The sequence below is a fragment of the Aspergillus tanneri genome (assembly GCF_003426965.1).
Source record: "Aspergillus tanneri strain NIH1004 chromosome Unknown AapTan_2_pilon_pilon_pilon, whole genome shotgun sequence".
In the NCBI taxonomy this organism is placed as follows: Eukaryota; Fungi; Ascomycota; class Eurotiomycetes; order Eurotiales; family Aspergillaceae; genus Aspergillus; species Aspergillus tanneri.
In genome coordinates, this window is record NW_022984629.1 from 1,598,451 (window position 1) to 1,617,883 (window position 19,433).

Sequence of the window (19,433 nt, forward strand, 5' to 3'; positions counted from 1 at the left end):
ATCTCTTGTACAGGTGTACTAACGTCTGACGTGTTTCATGTTTGCGTTCCTATGACTGACCTTCTTGTTGAGGTAGCTCAACGCAGTATAATTGTATTTTGCTCTGCCTGAAGTTGTTCTATAATTGTGGTATATAGTACTTGTTTAATGTACTAAACTGTCAAAAGAAATTTCTTATATTCTTCATCTTTATTATTTGTACGTGAACATATAGCAGAGCCAAGTAAACAAATCGTAAGTTGAGCCCCTCGAAGACCTTGTATTTAGTACCTCAAATGCAACTACTATGGGCTGATTTAACAGAAAGTATCTAATCCATGAACTACTCTAAGACAGTACCAAGCCCCAAATGCCACTTTACTGCTTTTAACAATTAGTTGTTCCGCGAGTATGTAAAAATAATCAGATTTTACGAAGTACTCTTAAAGGTATCTACTTCTCTTTTCTTCACAGTTGTAGCATTCACTCTCTGTTTGAACAAGAGCTAGTATTAAAGAGAAAAGAGGACTCCGAGAAACAAGATATTATAAAATCTAAGCAAAGAAACTCATGCTGATCCCATCTTGCTCAAGTCAGTGCAGATTCGATGCAAAATATCTGGACATGATCCAAGCCGAGTGGCGAGACTTCGACAATAGGAGCTAGATATTCAAGTAGTAGGATAGACGAGCTGGTAATCAATATTTGTGATAGCGGTATTATCGTCAGGTAACTAGGATGAGCTACCTCCATGGGCATAAGATAGTGAAAAATAAGGGCAATTAAAAGATGACTGCGATGTTGAAAGGCGCGGTTTCTGATCCAAATGCCACGCTCTATGATGTTACTTTGTAGTGGGAGTCAACTGTACGGAGTAGACATAAATCACCTCATATCACGAAGAACAATAACCCAAAGACTAAAAAACAGACAGATGCTGCTTAATTTCATTTGTTTGTCGATCAGGGGAAGGAAAAGCCAATAGTAGGAAGGCATAGAACTCAATTGCATCTTGGCGTATGCACAAGGATCACAAGACAGTGGATGGGTCTTTATGGACAGATCTTTTCGACTACCTGTATATCTGATGTATCCCCAGGAGGAGGCAAGACTGTACTTCGCACGTCATATGCAACTAGACACAGGTGGATGGACAGGTATATATGCCCCTGAGATGAGATCCACCCCTCCAGTATTCTTCCGTGTCGGCGTTTAGATCTAACAGCAATACTTACTTTAAGTGTAAAGAGACAAAAGCACATGTTGCGTATTGCGACCCGCGATTCCGCCGTATACTTCAACACCTTTCATTTCTGTGATAACTTTGAAAAGAACTTCTAGATGTATCCGTCTGTACGGAGGTGTTTATGATACTGATACATAGTAGACTCGGACTCCGTACGGGCCGTTTACTTTCCAATACTTCTCCTTTCCTTCACGTAAGAGTATCATGGCCAACCTATTGGAGTGTTTTAACCCACTAGAAAACCCACCGGCGATGGGTATTAGAAATTAGGTTCTAACCCAGCCGAGGATGTTTCAGCTTCGAATATATTAATAGTATTCTCTGAGAGTGGCGGCTCAATGATTATCCGTCGCCAATACGATTAACTTTGCATAACTATAGTAATAAAAGCCAATCTACGTTGGACCATTTACTGTTTAGTCCTGCTTAACCTTTCTAGCTAGTAGAGAGGACCAATATTTCAAGCGGGTAGAGCGGTGCATACAAGCGCACTACTACCATACCAAATCCTTCTGCCGTGTTTCTAGCGCGAAAGCCAAGACAACCGACATTCCAGTATGGTTACATTATAATTGGTGAGAATAAAGGGGGCTATGTGTTATTCGTAAGTAATAGTTATAATTGATCATCGTTTATATAGGTAGAGAGTCATTCTTACGTCGGTATCTCTCTTATCTAAACTATCTAAATTTTGAGGGGCTTTCTCCTTATACAACAGCCACATCCCCGTTCTATTTAATACAAGTCAATGACAAGTACAGATACCTTTGTGTATGTTGTCTTAGCTAGCCTCGAAATAGTGCCGACCATGTTGTCTCCGTTCTTTGCCCAGACCGCCAATTTCTTTACCACCTACGTGGTTAAACCACAACCCCTCCATCTGTTGATGTCATCTGGAATAACTAGGCCAGCTATCGCGAAATATTATATAAAATCTCGATGAAGCGGGATGATACATCAGAATGTCGAGTGCATGCTGAACAACCCGAAACTCTAGCCTCGACATTTGATGCAGCGTTTTGATCCCAAAGACAAGGGGCTCCTGCAGTATACATTTCTCTCATGTTCCAGTCTCCTCAAGTCCCTGAAGATCGAACTCAACAGTCGTGCGCTCAATTTTGGGGCAGTGTGGGTAATATTTGGGGGCTCCTGCGAGTGTGCACCGCATGTCTACAGACTGTCTACTGTACTCTAGTTCGCTACTCCTGTAGATAAAATCTCCCCCTATCATGCCTATAAGGTTGCGGAGTATACGTACGTACCGATCAAAAAGGGTCGAGAATACGAAACCCCGTCGATTGGAAGTCAGGAGTAGTAAGATATCCATGTGAACCATGGATGACTCGCCCATCGGCTGCATAAGCCGATGAGTCTGAAAAAGATGCCGTACCGCCAACTCAAAGGGAGACAATCGAGTCATCAGTCGAGTCAGACTCACTGACGAATAATAATGACAACGAAGGGATCAGTGCCAACGTTGCAAGAACAACGCAGTAGTAGTAGCAAATGAACACGTACTCGGTACACGCATATTATACCTACTCTCGGCGTTGACCTAATGATACCAGACGGATACATACATACATACATACATACCGTATGTATTGTATGATGCGCACAAGATGACGCCTGCTACGGAAAGGAAAGACCATCGCCCACCTTCCATCATCATCATCGATTTTTCGAGGAAACACTAGTGAATCCACTAGTCTGCAAGCGGTGTCAAATCCACCACTACTAACGGTCCCACCAACTGAAAGTCGTGTGTAGTTCGCCAAGAACCCGACCTTCCATGGATCTCTTTTAAGACATACATACGACGTAAAAGAGGTGGTTGAACCCTGTAATTAGACAGCCCTGCCCTTTCAGATATGGACCGAAATTATACCGTTGGGAGGCGGTTTGACTAATTTAGTCCTCCCCGACGTTTCAAGAGTTGCCGGAGAGTCTATCGATTAGGTAAGTAGGGAGGTACTAAACGTACGGTACAGTCCATATCGTTGTTGCCGTAATACATGGTAATACCGGTGCTGCTGATGTTCCATGCTCTCGGAGGTCGCTCGTAAATTAACTAATTAATTAGTACACTTGGACCGTCCTTCTACTTCGAGTACTCATCACCTCCGTCCGTTGCCTCGTCCTCTGCATCTCTTACTCAGACCCTGTTGGATATCTTCCAACCATCATCCTCTTAGAGCTGCACTACTTACTCCCCGTCCATGATTTCTCCCAGTGCTTGATCCGATCGGTATTATATTGTTACGTGCCGCCACCTTTCCCGAATCCGTCAGGGTTTCCGCAGCAAAGTGGGACAACATCCGAGGCGGACACTCCCTGAACCCAAAACCACCACCACTCTTTCATGCCCGAGTCGTCCGAAGTGACGCAGAGTCCTCTTTCTCTTCACCACTTCCCTTCGATCGAAGATCAGAATCGCGCTTCTAGTCGGGAGTCGACCCCATCCTGTAACCGCTCTCCTTTCAGGTCTGGCGTACTGTTGCGCGGACTGGATAGGGAAAACATCTTGGGTCGCCTTTGAAATTCATTTACGATTTGACCGCCACTCGCCGTCCATCGACTTCGGCATTTTATCCCTTCTCTTCTTGAAACTTCACGATTGTCCTTTCTTTAACATCCTCCACCTCTGCAACCATGACCGGCGCAGCCGCTCCGATTGACATCGCCACCCGCCAAACCTCTGTCTCTCCCCCGGGACAGCAGGCATCAAATCTAACGTCGGCCCTGCAGAGAGCTGGTAATGGAGAACGAACAGGTAGCATAGCCCACGCAAATGGCGTTGGTCTCAGTGTATTCAAGGCCCCTCCTCCACGAAAGGACTCCATCGGTGCAGCACCTGCACATTGGGGGAATGGCACGAAACCTATTTCGGTATCTGGAGCCAGTCGCGACAAGCCGCGTCGAGAGTCCCTAGCTGGAAGCTTGGTTGGTGGGATGAGCTGGGGTGGCATCTCTGTTGGGAGTTGGATACGCGACGAGTGAGTATACGATCTCTTAGTCCAAGGAATTTTAGCGACATTCCATTTGCGCCAACTATGCTACGCGAATCTAGTCACGGAGACTAATAGTGGGCAAATTCCCTAGTATCCTTATGACCGGCACTTCCCCCTTCCATATTCAGTCACCTTCGTTTCATTCATCGTCATATCTCCCTAAGCTGGAAGCAAATTTTATGAAAGATTTCCAGTGCTGTAATGTGACCCTGCCAACCCTTCATGATTTACTGCAACATTATGAAGAAGCCCATGCCACAAAGTCCCCGCATCAGGGACACCGCCCGAGTCAAGCGGATGGTCGAGCTGCTTTGGCTGCTGCGGCGATCGCCCAACAGCAGAGCCAGCAGAATAATAACCAAAATCGCGGGCTGCAGCCGGACAGGTCCATGGACATGCAGCGCAAACTAAGCCAGAACCAGCCAATGCAGCCACACTCGGATATGGATACCATCGACGACATGGAACTAGATGATCCGATGGGTGATGCCGATGACGCATCCTCACATTTGTTCTCTAGTGCCTCGCAAGATAACAACCAGGGAGGGTTTGGAAACTCCAACCAGACAGTTCCGCAGCTGAACCTGTCGATGCTACCGAGCCACCAGGGATTCAAAGGCTCGCAACCCGGCACACCAGTGGCTTCCGCACGCCCCCTATCACTTCAGAATAACCCCACCGTTTCCTCCGTAAATACCCCCACGTTGATGGCCAACCCACTTCAGAACTCCCAATTCCGAACTACACCAGATTCGTCTACACCGGGAACTCCAGCAGAACTCGAGGACGGTATGATCAGTCCATTTGGCGATATGTCGATGCAGAACAACCCAATGATGCAGGCCCAGTCTCAGTTCTCTAGGTTCGCTGGTGCTAACAACGATATGGTGGATCTGTGTATCGATGAACCAGCGAAACGATTATTTAGTCCAACAGGAGGAATCAGCACTCCTAATGCTCATTTCAAGCTTAGTGGTGCGCAATACGGCCCTAATAGCGATATTGCTCGACGAATTCGTGAACAGCAGCTGTTGGCTGGTGTTCCCGATACCACGGCCTTGCTCCCAAATGAAGAGCCCAAGCCTTTCAGATGCCCTGTCATTGGATGCGAAAAGGCATACAAAAACCAAAATGGGTTGAAATACCACAAGGCTGTAAGTCACCGCGCCACGTACTTAACTTCTTTATAGCTTACCGTCTCTGTCAGCATGGTCACAACAATCAACAATTACATGATAACGCAGACGGAACCTTTTCAATTGTCAACCCAGAAACATCGACCCCATACCCGGGCACTCTCGGTATGGAGAAAGAAAAACCATACCGCTGCGAAGTTTGCGGCAAACGTTATAAGAATTTGAATGGCCTCAAGTATCATAAATCGCACTCTCCACCATGTAATCCTGACTTCCAACTTGCTGCTGGCCGGAACATGGCATTTGGTGGCGGAGTCATGCAGGGACAGAATATCAACGTTGCCGGAGCTGGCCTACCTGGCATTGGTGAGGAAGGGCTTCTATAGTCTCCTTATCAAACAGACGAGCTATTTATACTTCTTCTCCCTCCAACATAATTCGACTCGACGATATTTTTTATTCACGGCCTCGTCGCGACGCACGATTAATGAACCGGTTTGGTGGCTTGGAGTTAAATTCGGCATGAACGTTCTGTCAATCGCGGTTTTTTTTTTTTGGATCCCCGTGCTTTGGCTCGGTAATAGATCAGTCCTTTTCAAGACCCGGGAGACTTTAAATGACTTGTCATTTATGAACTCATACATTTCTTGATATGAGCTTTTTACCAATCTCTTTTTTTTTTTTTTTTTTTTTTTCTCATTCTGTTTTACTTTCCCCTCTTCTATTTCATGCCTGTTTGTCTGACATTGTTTTGGGATATGCAAACGTCTGGTTTCGAGTGCGTTGCCCGTTCTACATTGCTTAATACGTTTAAATTCCCCTTCCCCTTCCCTCGGAACTGTCTACAACCGGGAGTAATCGGGACTGAAGAACAAGTTCTTGGGGTTTTTGAGAGGCATGGGTTCAAAAGTACCATATCAATGGTTGGAACTCGGTCAGGCTAGATGCAAGGAAAGTGGGGACAATCGATTGGGCAAGTGTGAGCATTGCCTAGGCGTGGGTGTACTCCCAAGAAGAGTGAAAATGAAAAGATCTCGGCGTCCTGAAGATAGATGTTTCAAAGGTGTTTCTGTTACTGCTGTCTCTTTGGTTTTTAGTTGATTTTCCTCTTTTTTTTTTCTTGCGCTTTGCTGCCCTTTGCTTACGGTGCTGTCGGAGAAATCGGGAGTTGGTATGGCTGCACATATTTTGGACTTGTTGATAGATTTATTTAGCTGTGTTTGATTCCCATGGCTTCAGCTTACTTCTCAGTTGAAAAGGAAAAAAAGTTTGGACAATACATTATTCTTCATATATCTACCTTGATTTTGGTTCAGGGCCTACCTTCTGCTTAGTATTGTCGTAACTGTCGACATCCCAGCTAAAAGTTAGGTATAGACGTGCGTGATGACCGCAGCTTCCAGTTCTATACAACTGGCATCCCTTCCCTCTACCTACAGGTACTAAAATTAAAGAAGCTCCGGATGTCTCTAGTATAGATACTGGACGACAAATCATATAAGTCGAGTACTACTTTGTGAAGTTTAGGACAGCCGTTATTTGTAGGGAAGGGAAACATGAGATTTGTCGAGAAAAGACATCGATGTCCGTCCTTCAAGTTTTCGCACTCTATCCAAATCAGAAGGCTATCTTAGTAAAAGCTATATTATTATGGTAGTCGAAATACTAAGACAAATCGGGTTTCGTTCATTGGATTATTCTAGTACACTTTCCGGGGAAAAAAAAAAAAAAGAGAGAAAGTCAAACCGTCCTGAATAAGCGCCATGTGCATCCAAAGCTGCAAGGGAACATGAAGAAAATCAAAGTCCTGGGGCATAGACATCCTGGCATGGTACTTAATGGAACAAAATTATTGACTGAGTGTATTTCAGCTCGCGTCAACTCATGGGAGAATAAACGGGGTTTCCTTGTTTATGAAACGTGACACAAATCAACAAGTTTTTACAGATCCAAAGACGAAGTCATTGGGACAGGGAACATTGAAATGCGAATGAAAACAGAGAAAATAAAGTGCCTGTATATGAACCAACGATGGTGACAGTTATATCATATCTACCATTCGAATTCACCCTGGCCCTTGTGAAAAACATATCTATTAACATTAGCAAATGCTCTGATACCATCAGAATAGGCCCTATGGGATTAGACACTCACTCTTTACCGCCTGTCGTCAAGATGCCGTCCTTCAAAGTGCATTTCCACTTGTTTTTCACCCTTTGGACTTTATCGTATGTACAAAGCATGACCTGACCAACGGAATCTTCCGCGTCATGATCCTCGGCGACCAGGTCATCAGGATCGTCCAGGTCCGAATTGATGGCATCTTCATCATCTTCCTCTTTCTCGTCGTCCCCCCCGGGGCCGTCAAACTGGGCTCGAGGGGTCTTGGAGATAGATGTAGATGCCTCAGTCGACTGAACGTTGGAAATCACAGCCTCATCGAGCACTCCGGCGTCCAGATGAGAGGTAAAGCTATGCGAAGAATCTCTGTGTCGTTTCTGGTGCTCATCCAAAGGTAACATGAGACCGCCTCCCTCTAATCGAAGCATATTTCGTCTTAGGTGATCTCGAAGGAGTCTGTCGCCCTCGCCACCCTGACGCTCAGCGGCCTCTCGCCTTCGCGCCACTTCTGCCTTCCATTCAGATAGTGCATCGTCGTTAGCACCGTCGGTCTGGGTATTATTTACGGGAGTCTGAGGAATATGGGGGTATCCTGGCTCTTGCTTGATCTGTGGGCCCTGGCCATTTGATACCTGCGGCATGGCCTGGGGACGGGACTGACCCGGCAGTCCCAAAGCACCCTGCGATTGGGCCTGCAGTTGACTGACGGAGTTGGCCGCCGCTGCACCATACCTCTGGTGAAGCATACTGGCAGCACGTTCTCGTGCGGATTGTGGGTTCGGAGTATTTGCCGGCATCATGTTACTCAATGGAGGCAAGCCCGAATGTCCAGCGACGCCGGGTTCTGTCTTAATCTGAGGTGTCTGGGTCATACCACTGGGGGCAGCTCCGACGGGAGTCGGAGCCTGCAATGGGGGGACAGTACCTGGCATGGACTGCGGCATTGATTGTGGAGGTGGGACATGTTGTTGTGGGTGTTGGGTTTGGGAGGAGGGAGTAGGTCGAGGGGCATTAGAAGGTACGGTCGCAGTGGGAGGGAGAATCTGATTTTGGTTCTGAGAAGGGGCCGGCTGTGGTGGGGGAGGATCCCAGGGGAAATGAGCGACTCCCAAAGATGATAGCTTTTTCTGCCAGCTCTGCGCAACAAACAGACAGTCAGTCAGGAAGGGAGAGTTGAGGTAGGCTTGGCGGCAGACTAAGGGGCGGGTAAATGCGGGCGAATATAAAAGAGACTCAAAAGCAGGCGGTTCCCCCAGAAAGGCGGTTTGCCCGTTGCCGCCTCCCGCAACTCTCAGACCCCGCTTTAGCCCAAGGGAGAGGGAAAAAGAAAGGCAAGGCAAGAGAGAAAGGACTTCAACACCACCACGCATTCATCTCAACTTACATTGCGCAAATCAGCCAGCGTCTGCTGGTCCACTCCGCTCTCCTCGAAATCCACTTGAGACGCATCGCAGACTTCCTGGATGACGCGATCGAAAACCGTGCCCTGTGAGGTGATTTCACCTGGTATGAGCCAACGTCCTGACAAAGAGAGCCTGCTGAATGAAATCGAAACTAGAATAAAGAGGTAGGCAAAAGAAAAAAGACCACGGAACCACAGTCCCAATCACCAAAATGTCGCCCGTGGCGAGTTTGGAAGGTAGCACTCACCACCTGCTGGTTTGACATGGTTGCTAGGTCCAGGGCTCGTAGAGGGTTTTCGTGGAGGAAAGGTGAAAGAGAAACGAGAGACAGATGAGATCTCCGTTCTGTCTCAGAAATAAACAATAAAACTGATTGAGAAACCTATCCAGTCCGAAAAGGTGGTGGTCACGAGCGAAGAGATCCTCGGCGCAGCGGTTGATTGCCACGGGCGAATTGCGACAGTCTACCGACCCTAGTGTGGGAGGGGGATCTGTAGATAGTGACTCTGTCCTAGCCTATAGATTGAAAGCGGATGTGAACAGGCGTGAAACAGGCGCTGATCAAGGGAGATACGTAGGGTGGAAGGAGAGGGAGTCCGACAAGGCGAGCCAGAGGGATTCGGTTGAAGTGAAAGTCGCTCTCTCCCGGCGAAATCGTCCTGCTACCGCCCGCTTAGTCACCTCCCGCATTAACTTCAGCCATAGAAAGAAGTTGATTTCTTTATCTAGTCAGTATAAAAGAGATCGTGCTATGGTCCTTCCCCTGGCCAATAAAACGCCATGTTATTAGAATTCCTGTACAAGAATCACGCTCTGTGTTACTGTGTACTATCATATTCAATAAATACAACGCCGACTGCCATTACTCCTCCCGAAAACGCCCTGTCCAAGATAGATAGAGATCAGAATCCGAGTAATGCGATATCCCCAAGGTCAAAACATTCCCGAAACAAATTTAATAAATTACGACTTCCCTCCCAGGAGCGCTCGAGCCTACCGAATGGTCATAGACTTCGCCATCTGGGCTTTACTGCCAACACCACCCTCCCGCGAGGCTGAGGCACTGGTACCAGGCTTGCGCTCAAAGACCTTCCAGAACTTCAGGCTCTCATCAGCGGCTGCTGTCGCCAGTAACTGACCATCAGGACTGAGACAGCTGTGCAGCACACGGGTCTCATGAGCTGGAATCTCCACATTGCGCACCAGGGTTGGGTAGCTCCAGATGCTCAAGGAGTTGTCAGGGAATCCGCTGGAGCTGACAATTTCTCGATAGTGGTTGCTCCACCGCAAGCTGGTGACCTGTGAGCCAGTATCAATACTGTTGGTCCGAGCCCCGGTGGTCGTGTTCCAGAAGTGAATGTGTCGATCATATGAACCTCCACCAGTGGCGAGCAAGTTCAGCTGCCAGGGGCACCAGCTAAGAGCCTTGACGGCGGCACGGTGGTTGGTCTTGGTGAACTTGGGTGCGCTGAGCGATCGGGCATCCCAGATGTTGACCAAATTGTCGTTTCCACCAGTGGCAATCTGCGAACCATCCGGTCTCCACTCGAGACCGCAGACTTCAGAAGTGTGGGAGACTAGTTCAGCTACCTTGTGTTGGGCAATGCGGACATCGTGGTTAAATACCAAGCCACTGCGTGCACCTGTAGACAGAGTATGCTTCGACCACCCCATGACGCCCACACGCGAGTCGTGCCCAAACATGCTCCGAAGCTTGCTGCCTTCTTCAACATCCCAGATTTGTACTTCGCCAGTTCCCAAGCCAACACCGACGTAAGCACCATCGCCACTCCACTTGACGCTGCTGACATACGTATCGGGTGAGGTTTCCAGTAAGCAACTCACAGACCCAGAGTCAGCGGACCACACGTAAACATTACGCTCAAGGCCGATGGCGACTTGGTTGCCAGAACTCCAGTCCAGCAAATTGAGGTAGTAATCATCGAGAAGACCAGGTGCATCCAGAACACGCTCCGGCGCCGTTTGAACCCTTCTGCGGAATTGAGCAGACTGGGATTTGCTAGGCTTCAGGGGACGATTATACTGCGCCCTCAGATCGATCGGCTTGGAGGACTCTGGTGGCGGTGGCTTGAAGGCCAGGATGCGTGTATTCAGATTTACGCCACATGCATCAGCCAAGGACGACTCATAAGCAACCGCATCTGGTGCTGGTCTGGTATACGAAGTCGTTGACGTCTCGCTATCCTCCAAACCCAGGTTCTCCAGAGCTGCAGTGATATCATCGTCGGCTCCACGACCACCAATATCAAAGGCACTAGCAGCACTGGCGAGAACAGCCGAGCCCTCGTTGCTGCTAGACTTAGGCCTGTGGTTCTCTTCCGGTTTGGCTGTTCCCGCTGTGGCCAGCCCCTCACTTGCAGAACGGTTGGGGATGAACCGGTCTCCGGCATTGTGTGCAATACGAACAGTCGTCTTTCCAGATCTCGTCCGGGTCTCTTTACGCAGTCTCTCCTTGGACGGAGTTTGGCTCGATGAGGGTCCAGTACCGGTCAATGACCAGTCAGAAACACCCACCTCCAAATGACGAGGCGATTTGCGAATACGAGCGATGTTGGATTTGGGAGACTCGCGGTAGGCTCGGGAAGACTTAGGTATAGATTTGGCAAAGTATGAGGAAAGGTTGCCGCCATAGATAGTCCGGTTTTGATCCCTGCCTGCTTCTGTCGCCTGGCGAGGGGGAGTGAATGGAGATGAGTGGTTGGAGGCCATACTGCCAGTACGAGGACGGGGCGATGGTGTTAGAGGCATGCGACCACCGGCAGTCTTGCTAGAGAAGATCCCATGATGGGTTTTCACCGGAGTTGACACGGTGGGAGTAGCCATGATATGTGATAAGGCTCGCTACCCAAAAAACCAATATACCGGCAGGTGAGAATGAAATGGGAGCAAGAAGGAAAGAGACAAGAGAGACTTTCAGGTTTTCTTTGTGGAATCAGTGTCAGACATTCGATGGAACAGATTCCAGACCAAGTAAGGACTTAAGATGCAGCAATATAAAGAGCTCAGTAGAAGAAGCTGGGGCCAAATAAGGCCAATACAATATGCAGAAAATAGTATATACCACGAGAACAGAAAGCGATGAAGAGAGAAGAAAGAGAGTGGATGGGAGGCGACCGAGCTGGGGGAATAAATAGAGGGTATAGTTCCATCATTTTTTCCCATGGCAACGGTTACCTGAGGTACGGGTGCGCTAACCACATCTGGCTAGGTTGCCACCTGACATGAGGCTCTTTCTTTTTCTGGTGTCGATCGGTCTTGGCTCCGGTCCTTCTCTTTTTTTTTTTTTTCTTCGCCACGGCGGCTGAACCGGCAAAGATCGGAAGTGCTTTGTGTTGCTGGCTATCATGTGAAGACATTTGCATCTTTGTCTTCCAAAAATTGTTTATCGTCATTCCTCCTGTCTTAAACGCCTGTGCCTTTCGATAACTTGTCTGTCCTGCTGGCATTCTCCTTTCGGGCCCCCTGATGGCGCGGCAACCAACATCCACTACTGCCCGGAATAGTAACGCTTCGGTGGTCTCACAATTCCACTCGGACCCACCCTCTATCTGGTCTGGGAGAGTCTCACACCCGATGACTCCCCTTTCTTCCGATCTGCAAAACCTGGACCGCGCATTCCTCATGCCCACTAGTGCAAGCGGTCGCCGGGGTAGCACCGACTACCGTCCCAGTATAAGGAAGGCACAAGGTCATGTTCCGGCATGCCTGGTCAATGCTTCAGTGACATATTGCAACAACGATCAAATCTACGCTTTTGGTGGGTTCGATCAGTATACAGATGAAGGTCTATAGCTTGCCTGTCCCATATATGTGTGCGACCCCAAATAGTTCCTGGTTCTAACATCCAGAAACAGTCTATAATCATGTCCTCAGACTAAATTTGAATACTCTACGATGGGAGCTTGTGGATAACTATGGAGATATCCCGGGGGTGCGTATGGGTAGGTCCTGCTATCCCTAACGTTGTTGAAAAAAGCGATTCGTTCATTCACGCTAATCCTTGTATTCTCTTTTCAACCATCTTAGGGCACACTGCCACTCTTTACCAAGGTGATAAGCTTGTTGTTTTTGGTGGAGAGAATGAACACCGCGAATATCTTTCAGATGTAGTTATCCTGGACATCCCCACTTCCACTTGGAGCCAGCCGGAAATCCGTGGACCGATACCGCGAGGAAGGGCTCGCCATGCTGCCGTTATCTACGATGAAAAGCTTTTCATCATAGGGGGTGTCACCGGAGAGAACAACGTCATCCTCGATGAACTGTCGTACCTCGACCTCAGGACTTGGACATGGTCTCGTACGTGGAGATTTACCGCCCGATTTGATCATATCGCCTGGGTCTGGGGTGGTCGCCTTTGGATATTTGGGGGGCCTGGATCCAGATATGGAGCGCACGACAGACATTTGGTGGCTCGACCTCAAAGGCATTCCATCGCTTGGAATGACTGCTTCGCAAGGTACCGTGGATTCCCCCCCGCGACACTTAGCAGGATAACTCATAGTCCAGACGGAGTGTTTAGTAGTCCATCACAGCAGCTGCCTGGCCGGTCCAGTAGCTATGCGGCAAATTCGGGAAGCGTCCAAGTTCGCAATTCCAACCGGCGGAAGCCGATTGCTCCAGGTGCCATATCTTGTCTTCGATTCACGTCTGGTCCCCACGTACCGGCACTGTTCTCTGGGACCCACTTCCACGCCTATGCATCAGGGGTTCTCCTCGATCTGATCACTCCGTCAGAAACAGTGCGCACTTACGAGTGTAATCTTTCATCCTTGGAGCTTGATTCCTTACGCTGGCAAAGATTAGCAGATGGCCAGGAAATCTTCAAGCCCGGCTATCGATGGCATTACTGTACTGTCAATGCCAGTGGTACGAAGGCGTGGCTTCTTGGCTGCAATCTCGATGTTGGCGCTACTCCAGGCACTGGTGATGAGAATCATATGAGCGATGTATTATGCATCGACTTGGAGAGGTATGGCCTACTGGGAAATGAAATGACAGCTCTCTCGCCTGATCAGAGTAGAGCACAGCTGTCTGAAGGGCCGGAGCCTCTATTTTTGTCCAGCCTAGGTTCCGACCTCCTGGCTGTGTTTGACCAAGCACCAGAATCGGGCAGTGGTGCGGATTTCATAGTCACCGCCAACGCAGATGACCAAGTGGAATCAGATGACCTGGGGGATTTTGCTGCTCTGCCAGGATCACAGCCAGCCTTCCTTTCTCCTGGCGTACCCACCTCCCCTCCAATCCACGTGCACCGGATCATTTTGCAGCTGAGATGGGGTCATTTTAAACGGCTCTATTCCGCGCAAATGGCCGAGTATCATTCCAAGAGAATGCACATTCCCGAGCCTTACACTGTGGTCCGCGCGTTCCTCTACTATTTGTATACGGACAGCATTTCGGGTCATCCGGAGCATTGCCCTGACATCATTGACGTCGCGGGCATGCTCGTCATGGCGAATCTATACGACATGCCCAAATTGCGCCTTTTATGTGTCAACCGATTGAGCCGCGAGCTGGATGTAGAGAACGCAGCGATCATTTGGGAACGAGCCGGTCGGACAAATGAGGGATGGCTGATGCGCCGGGCCGCCCAATTCTGTCTCAGCAACTGGGGTCGGGTTGTGCGGACCGACGGTTTCAAGTCTCTCAGTCGACAGAGTTTGATCCAGCTATGTGAGGTGGTTGATATGGAGGGTCGCGTTATTGCCGGGCCCGAGTTAGAATTGGTGGGAGCGCTTGGATCCGACGCTCTTGGCCCAGGTCGAGATTCCAAGCCTCCACAGTTGGCTGTCCCAGGCACTATGGCCGAGGAGGCGGATGATCTAGAGGCAGATGACATCGAAGCCATGGAAATGTCATGAGCTGTGGGGAATGCACGGATAATTTCGGGGATGTTTTAAGAGAAATTTACGATATTATGGTTTTTTTTTTTTTTTTTTTTTTGTTTCTGTGTGTTTGATATATTCATTGATAGTCTGTCTATATCTGTATCTGTCATGGCGTTGCTCTTGGATGAAAGGAAAGGGGTTTATGGGAGCCAAGCAACACATCGATCATAGTCATAGAGAGTTTACAAAGATTTTGATGGGGTTTTCTTAGATCCAATTGCAGAATCACCAATTCCTATTATAAAGAAACCTCCATGAATTCCTCCTTGGATAACTATCAAATATATAGGAATCTTGTGGCCCGACTATTCCCAATCCAGGCCAACGGCATTTGCCCCGCCAGGAACGGTTGGTGTCCGTATTAATTCGTCGTCTCGCCTGTCAATGAAGTGCCGTTCCATTCAATTTCCCGTTGCTATCTTACTCCTGCTATTGATTGTTGTGTCTGTACCCCGCTTCCCCTCCATCATTCGATCCTCTGCGGAGAGACGTCAGAGTCAGAGAGGAGTAAAATATCGGCCATCCACCTCCACGATGTCCTCCACGATGTTGGCCTGGGTTTGTTCGAGGGAACAGATGTTGGAGAACCCAATGGTCTCCTTATTTCTACGTGTCAGTTAAGAAGATAAATTCACTTTCACACACGCTTCTCAACACCAGTGGCCATGGATCCCACAACGACATCTACTCTTCCGTCAGATTTCCTCTGGGGGTTCGCAACGGCCAGGTTAGTCGGATCTATTCACCGCTGTGTTTGAGTACCACTTTGGTAGGCTAACAGGACCTTCTACCGAACAGTTACCAAATCGAAGGGGCCGTGGAGGAAGATGGACGGGGCCCGTCCATCTGGGACACCTTCTGCAAGATTCCTGGAAAAATAGCAGGTGGTGTTACCGGGGACGTGGCTTGTGACTCGTATCATCGCACCCACGAGGACATTGCCTTGCTGAAAGAATGCGGTGCGAATGCCTACCGCTTCTCAATCCCATGGTGAAAACAGCCGTACCTTAGTAGAAACTTCATGCGTACTTACCATAGCACTTCTAGGTCTCGGATTATCCCTCTCGGTGGTCGAAACGATCCTATCAATGAAAAATGGTTGCAGCATTATATCAAGTTTGTTGATGACTTGCATGCCGCGCGCATAGTATCGGGATCTTCCCGATGAACTTGAGAAGCGGTATGGCGGTCTTCCCAATAAAGATGAGTTTGTTGCGGACTTCGCCCACTATGCCCGCATCCCCCCCAAAGCGTTCGGTCCCAAAGTAAAACATTGGATCACCTTCAACGAATCCTGGTGCAGCAGTGTCCTTGGGTACAACGTGGGATAGTTTGCTCCGGGTAGAACAAGTGACCGCTCGCGGAACCCTGTGGGCGATGGCTCGACAGAACCTTGGATTGTCGGACACAATCTACTCGTGGCACATGGAAAGGCTGTCAAAATATATAGGGATTAGTTCAAGGCTACCGATGGTGGTGAGATCGGTATCACTCTAAACGGTGAGATATTTCTCGTATCCAAGCCCTTAGATTGAATTCTGACCATCTTACCCAGGTGACTGGGCCGAGCCATGGGATCCAGAAAACCCGACAGATGTCGAAGCGTGTGACAGGAAGATTGAATTTGCCATTTCCTGGTTCGCCGAGCCCATCTACCACGGAAAATACCCCGACAGCATGGTCAAACAACTAGGGGACCGACTGCCCAAGTGGACACCAGAAGATATTGCCCTCGTACACAGAAGCAACGACTTCTATGGGATGAATCACTACTGTGCCAACTTCATCAAGGCGAAAACAGGCGAGCCCGACCCAAACGACACGGCGGGGAACTTGGAGATTTTGTTACAAAACAAGAATGGGGCGTTTATCGGTCCAGAGACGCAATCTCCCTGGCTTCGACCCAGTGCCATTGGGTTCCGGAAGCTATTGAAATGGCTCAGCGATCGATACAGCCATCCAAAGATCTACGTGACCGAGAACGGCACGAGTCTGAAAGGAGAGAACGATCTGCCCTTGGGTCAGCTGCTCAAGGACGAATTCCGGACCAAATATTTTAGGGACTATATCGGGGCTATGGCGGATGCGTATACATTGGACGGTGTCAATGTACGAGCTTACATGGGCTGGAGTTTAATGGAGTAAGTCTATTTTGTGGATACAGGTTGATCCCACTGTGCTAACCTATGGATGATGCAGTAACTTTGAATGGGCGGAAGGCTACAAGACCCGGTTTGGAGTGACCTACGTTGCTATGAGAATGACCAGAAGAGGATCCCCAAGGAAAGTGCCAAGACAATTGATCAGATATTCGATCAGTATATTCAAAGGAATAGGAATAAAGAACTAGTTTGCTTGTCTATATTAAATTCAAAGATTTATTATCCTTTACATACAAATCATAGTCCACTCGTACAGTTAGATCATGAGATAGGTTGTTAGGGAACATCAATTCGTTCTTTTTTCTTTTTTCTAGAAAAAGTTCATATATTCCAAGTCAAAGTCCCAAAAAACTCACGATTCATCAATTTAACAGAGGTTTTATACGTCTCGTGGAGATTCCTCCGTGTTTAATAAGGCTAGATTCATCCACCCATAAGGTAAACCCTGCTATACAAACTGAGACGTCCAGAATAAGGTCACTGTCCTTATGCTGAGGATAGCCTCAAATTCTTGTTATCTTCCCTCCGGGCTTGACACTTGAAACTACTCACTTGCCCATGCGACAGCGGATAATTCTGGATCTCCGCATGAGCGAGTCTTCCGTCGTCCAGGAACGAGCATAGAGTACCTCGAAGCAGCAGAAAGTGACAATCTAACCAGGAAATTCTAAGTTACGGTACTGCATCAAACAACTTCGCTATACTTCTAACTCCCTCCGCACTTCGATGAACCGGTGGACACCCCTAGCCAACCTAGCGGAATCGTTCAGTGAGAGCTGACGAGGTTAGTTCCTTCAGGCGACGAGGAGAAAGCGGAAGACAGACACATACCTCCGCCATGAGACTGTCCGCTCTAGCTAGATCCTGCACATACTCATCATAATCTTCATTGTCGGAGTCCAGTTCAGATTCGGAATCCTCGCTTTCCGGGACTATCCAGTCCTTATCCCATTTCTTCTCTTCCTCATCCGTTTCCCCGTCCTCCGTTGCCTCGTACTCCTCACAGGTCTCCGAGGCGCTATACTCACGGTCATTACTAGCCTCCTCTTCGTCGGAGCTGTAGTCTCCCGCTCCATAATATTCAACTTCCAGGTCCATCTCTCGATAGTGTCTGTCCAAGTTACCTGATACCCATGGACGAAAATCATCAATGATCCATTTTTCCAGGCTGTCGATGATGCATATAAGCTCCATCATCGACTCTTCAAAGTGCACATCCCCCTTCCAAATACACTGCATATGCTGATAACGGTCAGTCCTTTCATGTTTGTTGCTCTTCAATTATAAGACGGCGTGAAGGGGTTTGGAGACATACATATCTTACCCTGGTCCACTCTCGCACGTCGTAGTCCCTGTCGTTTGAATCATCCCCTTGAAGGATTCTTCTCTGTTTGATCCCTGCTATCCAAAGACGTGTTCGCTGCCCGTTCAGAGTGATGATCACCACGGGCCGCATGTCTGTCTTGACACCGGATTCAAGGCAATCGATAGTAAGATTATTAAGCAAAGCAAGTGCGCTTGCAGCACCGTTCGCAGCCTGACAATGACATTTTTCCACTTCTGCCTGGCTGACCTTGTGATGCTTCGCTTCAAGGACCACACATGGGAAACAAAGGCAATCCTTTGCTTCTACTATTCTGTCCCCAATGAGTTTCAGTGGGCTAGATACCACGCCCCTCGTCTCCTCCAGCAACTGTAATCTATCGGCCCGGAAAGTCCCTAGAACGGGCTCCCGTGCGAATCCTCTGGGTGCTCTATGCGCCTGGATGGTTGGAAGGGATATAAAAAGATCGGGCTTCGGTCGTGTGAGCATTTGTGCATCCCACGGCGCTGTTGCCGACCGCACGGAGTCAGCAGCATCCCAGATATAGTCACCTCCCGCGTCGCTGCACGAGAAGTGGTTAGAAATTAATAAGTCGAGCGTTGCGGTTATAAAACGTCACTGACACTCGAAGAGACTTTTCGAATTCCCTAATCCCAATCGTAGTTGCGCCTTCAAAGTTGCGCGCTCGCGTTATCATTGGCTCAAAGAGTGTCTTCACAAAGTCCATCCAGCGCGATTCTGAGGCTACGACAATCTTCTGGGCGTAACAACACAGAGTCTATTTGAATTCGAAAGTAAGCAACATTGCCGTTTAGAAGAATCGGATTCCTAGTACCTTCGCCCGTTCTTGAGGCGCAAACCTGCGAAAATCAAGGAGGCGTGTAGCAAGAATCTCGGCTTGCTTACCCAATATCTTGCGCAGCCCAGTCGATCCAACTACTTCCCGATTGAATGTGATCCCGTTCTCCTCCAGGGCGTACCTGTTCAGCACCCCTTTGGCCATGTTGACCATCGAATTGAACTTTTATGATGTTCCAGAGCCGTAACTGTCCGAGTGATTGTAGGAATCGTCCAAGTAGAACGAGAAGGGGGGGGGAGAGGGGGTTTATGTCTGACCTGCGCCGCAAAAGTAGATGATT

At 48.6% G+C, this 19,433-nt stretch overlaps 6 protein-coding genes across 6 annotated transcripts; 3 read left to right on the forward strand and 3 right to left on the reverse strand.

The window, feature by feature from the left end:
- Positions 1-3,877: 3,877 nt before the first annotated feature.
- SFP1 (zinc-coordinating transcription factor SFP1) lies at positions 3,878-5,758 on the forward strand (the record flags this gene model as incomplete). Its single annotated transcript, XM_033565207.1, has 3 exons — positions 3,878-4,221; positions 4,328-5,390; positions 5,444-5,758. 3 exons carry the CDS (start codon positions 3,878-3,880, stop codon positions 5,756-5,758), a joined length of 1,722 nt encoding a protein of 573 aa, XP_033430964.1.
- A 1,666-nt stretch (positions 5,759-7,424) lies between these two features.
- Positions 7,425-9,161, reverse strand: TOA1 (transcription initiation factor IIA large subunit; the record flags this gene model as incomplete). Its single annotated transcript, XM_033565208.1, has 4 exons — positions 7,425-7,464; positions 7,527-8,629; positions 8,878-9,047; positions 9,104-9,161. The coding sequence occupies 4 exons, from the start codon at positions 9,159-9,161 to the stop codon at positions 7,425-7,427; spliced, it is 1,371 nt and encodes a 456-aa protein (XP_033430965.1).
- Positions 9,162-9,889: 728 nt separating this feature from the next.
- On the reverse strand, positions 9,890-11,740 carry CDC20 (WD40 repeat domain-containing protein; the record flags this gene model as incomplete). The annotated part of the gene is made up of 1 exon (XM_033565209.1): positions 9,890-11,740. The coding sequence occupies one exon, from the start codon at positions 11,738-11,740 to the stop codon at positions 9,890-9,892; it is 1,851 nt and encodes a 616-aa protein (XP_033430966.1).
- A 750-nt stretch (positions 11,741-12,490) lies between these two features.
- ATNIH1004_000496 (Kelch motif domain protein) lies at positions 12,491-14,781 on the forward strand (the record flags this gene model as incomplete). The annotated part of the gene is made up of 5 exons (XM_033565210.1): positions 12,491-12,674; positions 12,772-12,858; positions 12,944-13,267; positions 13,320-13,376; positions 13,427-14,781. 5 exons carry the CDS (start codon positions 12,491-12,493, stop codon positions 14,779-14,781), a joined length of 2,007 nt encoding a protein of 668 aa, XP_033430967.1.
- Positions 14,782-15,473: 692 nt separating this feature from the next.
- ATNIH1004_000497 (uncharacterized protein) lies at positions 15,474-17,051 on the forward strand (the record flags this gene model as incomplete). The annotated part of the gene is made up of 7 exons (XM_033565211.1): positions 15,474-15,535; positions 15,607-15,798; positions 15,856-15,928; positions 15,957-16,130; positions 16,266-16,308; positions 16,364-16,939; positions 17,008-17,051. 7 exons carry the CDS (start codon positions 15,474-15,476, stop codon positions 17,049-17,051), a joined length of 1,164 nt encoding a protein of 387 aa, XP_033430968.1.
- Positions 17,052-17,668: 617 nt separating this feature from the next.
- Positions 17,669-19,306, reverse strand: ATNIH1004_000498 (uncharacterized protein; the record flags this gene model as incomplete). The annotated part of the gene is made up of 5 exons (XM_033565212.1): positions 17,669-17,746; positions 17,802-18,212; positions 18,295-18,856; positions 18,918-19,072; positions 19,130-19,306. The coding sequence occupies 5 exons, from the start codon at positions 19,304-19,306 to the stop codon at positions 17,669-17,671; spliced, it is 1,383 nt and encodes a 460-aa protein (XP_033430969.1).
- Between the last annotated feature and the right edge of the window lie 127 nt (positions 19,307-19,433).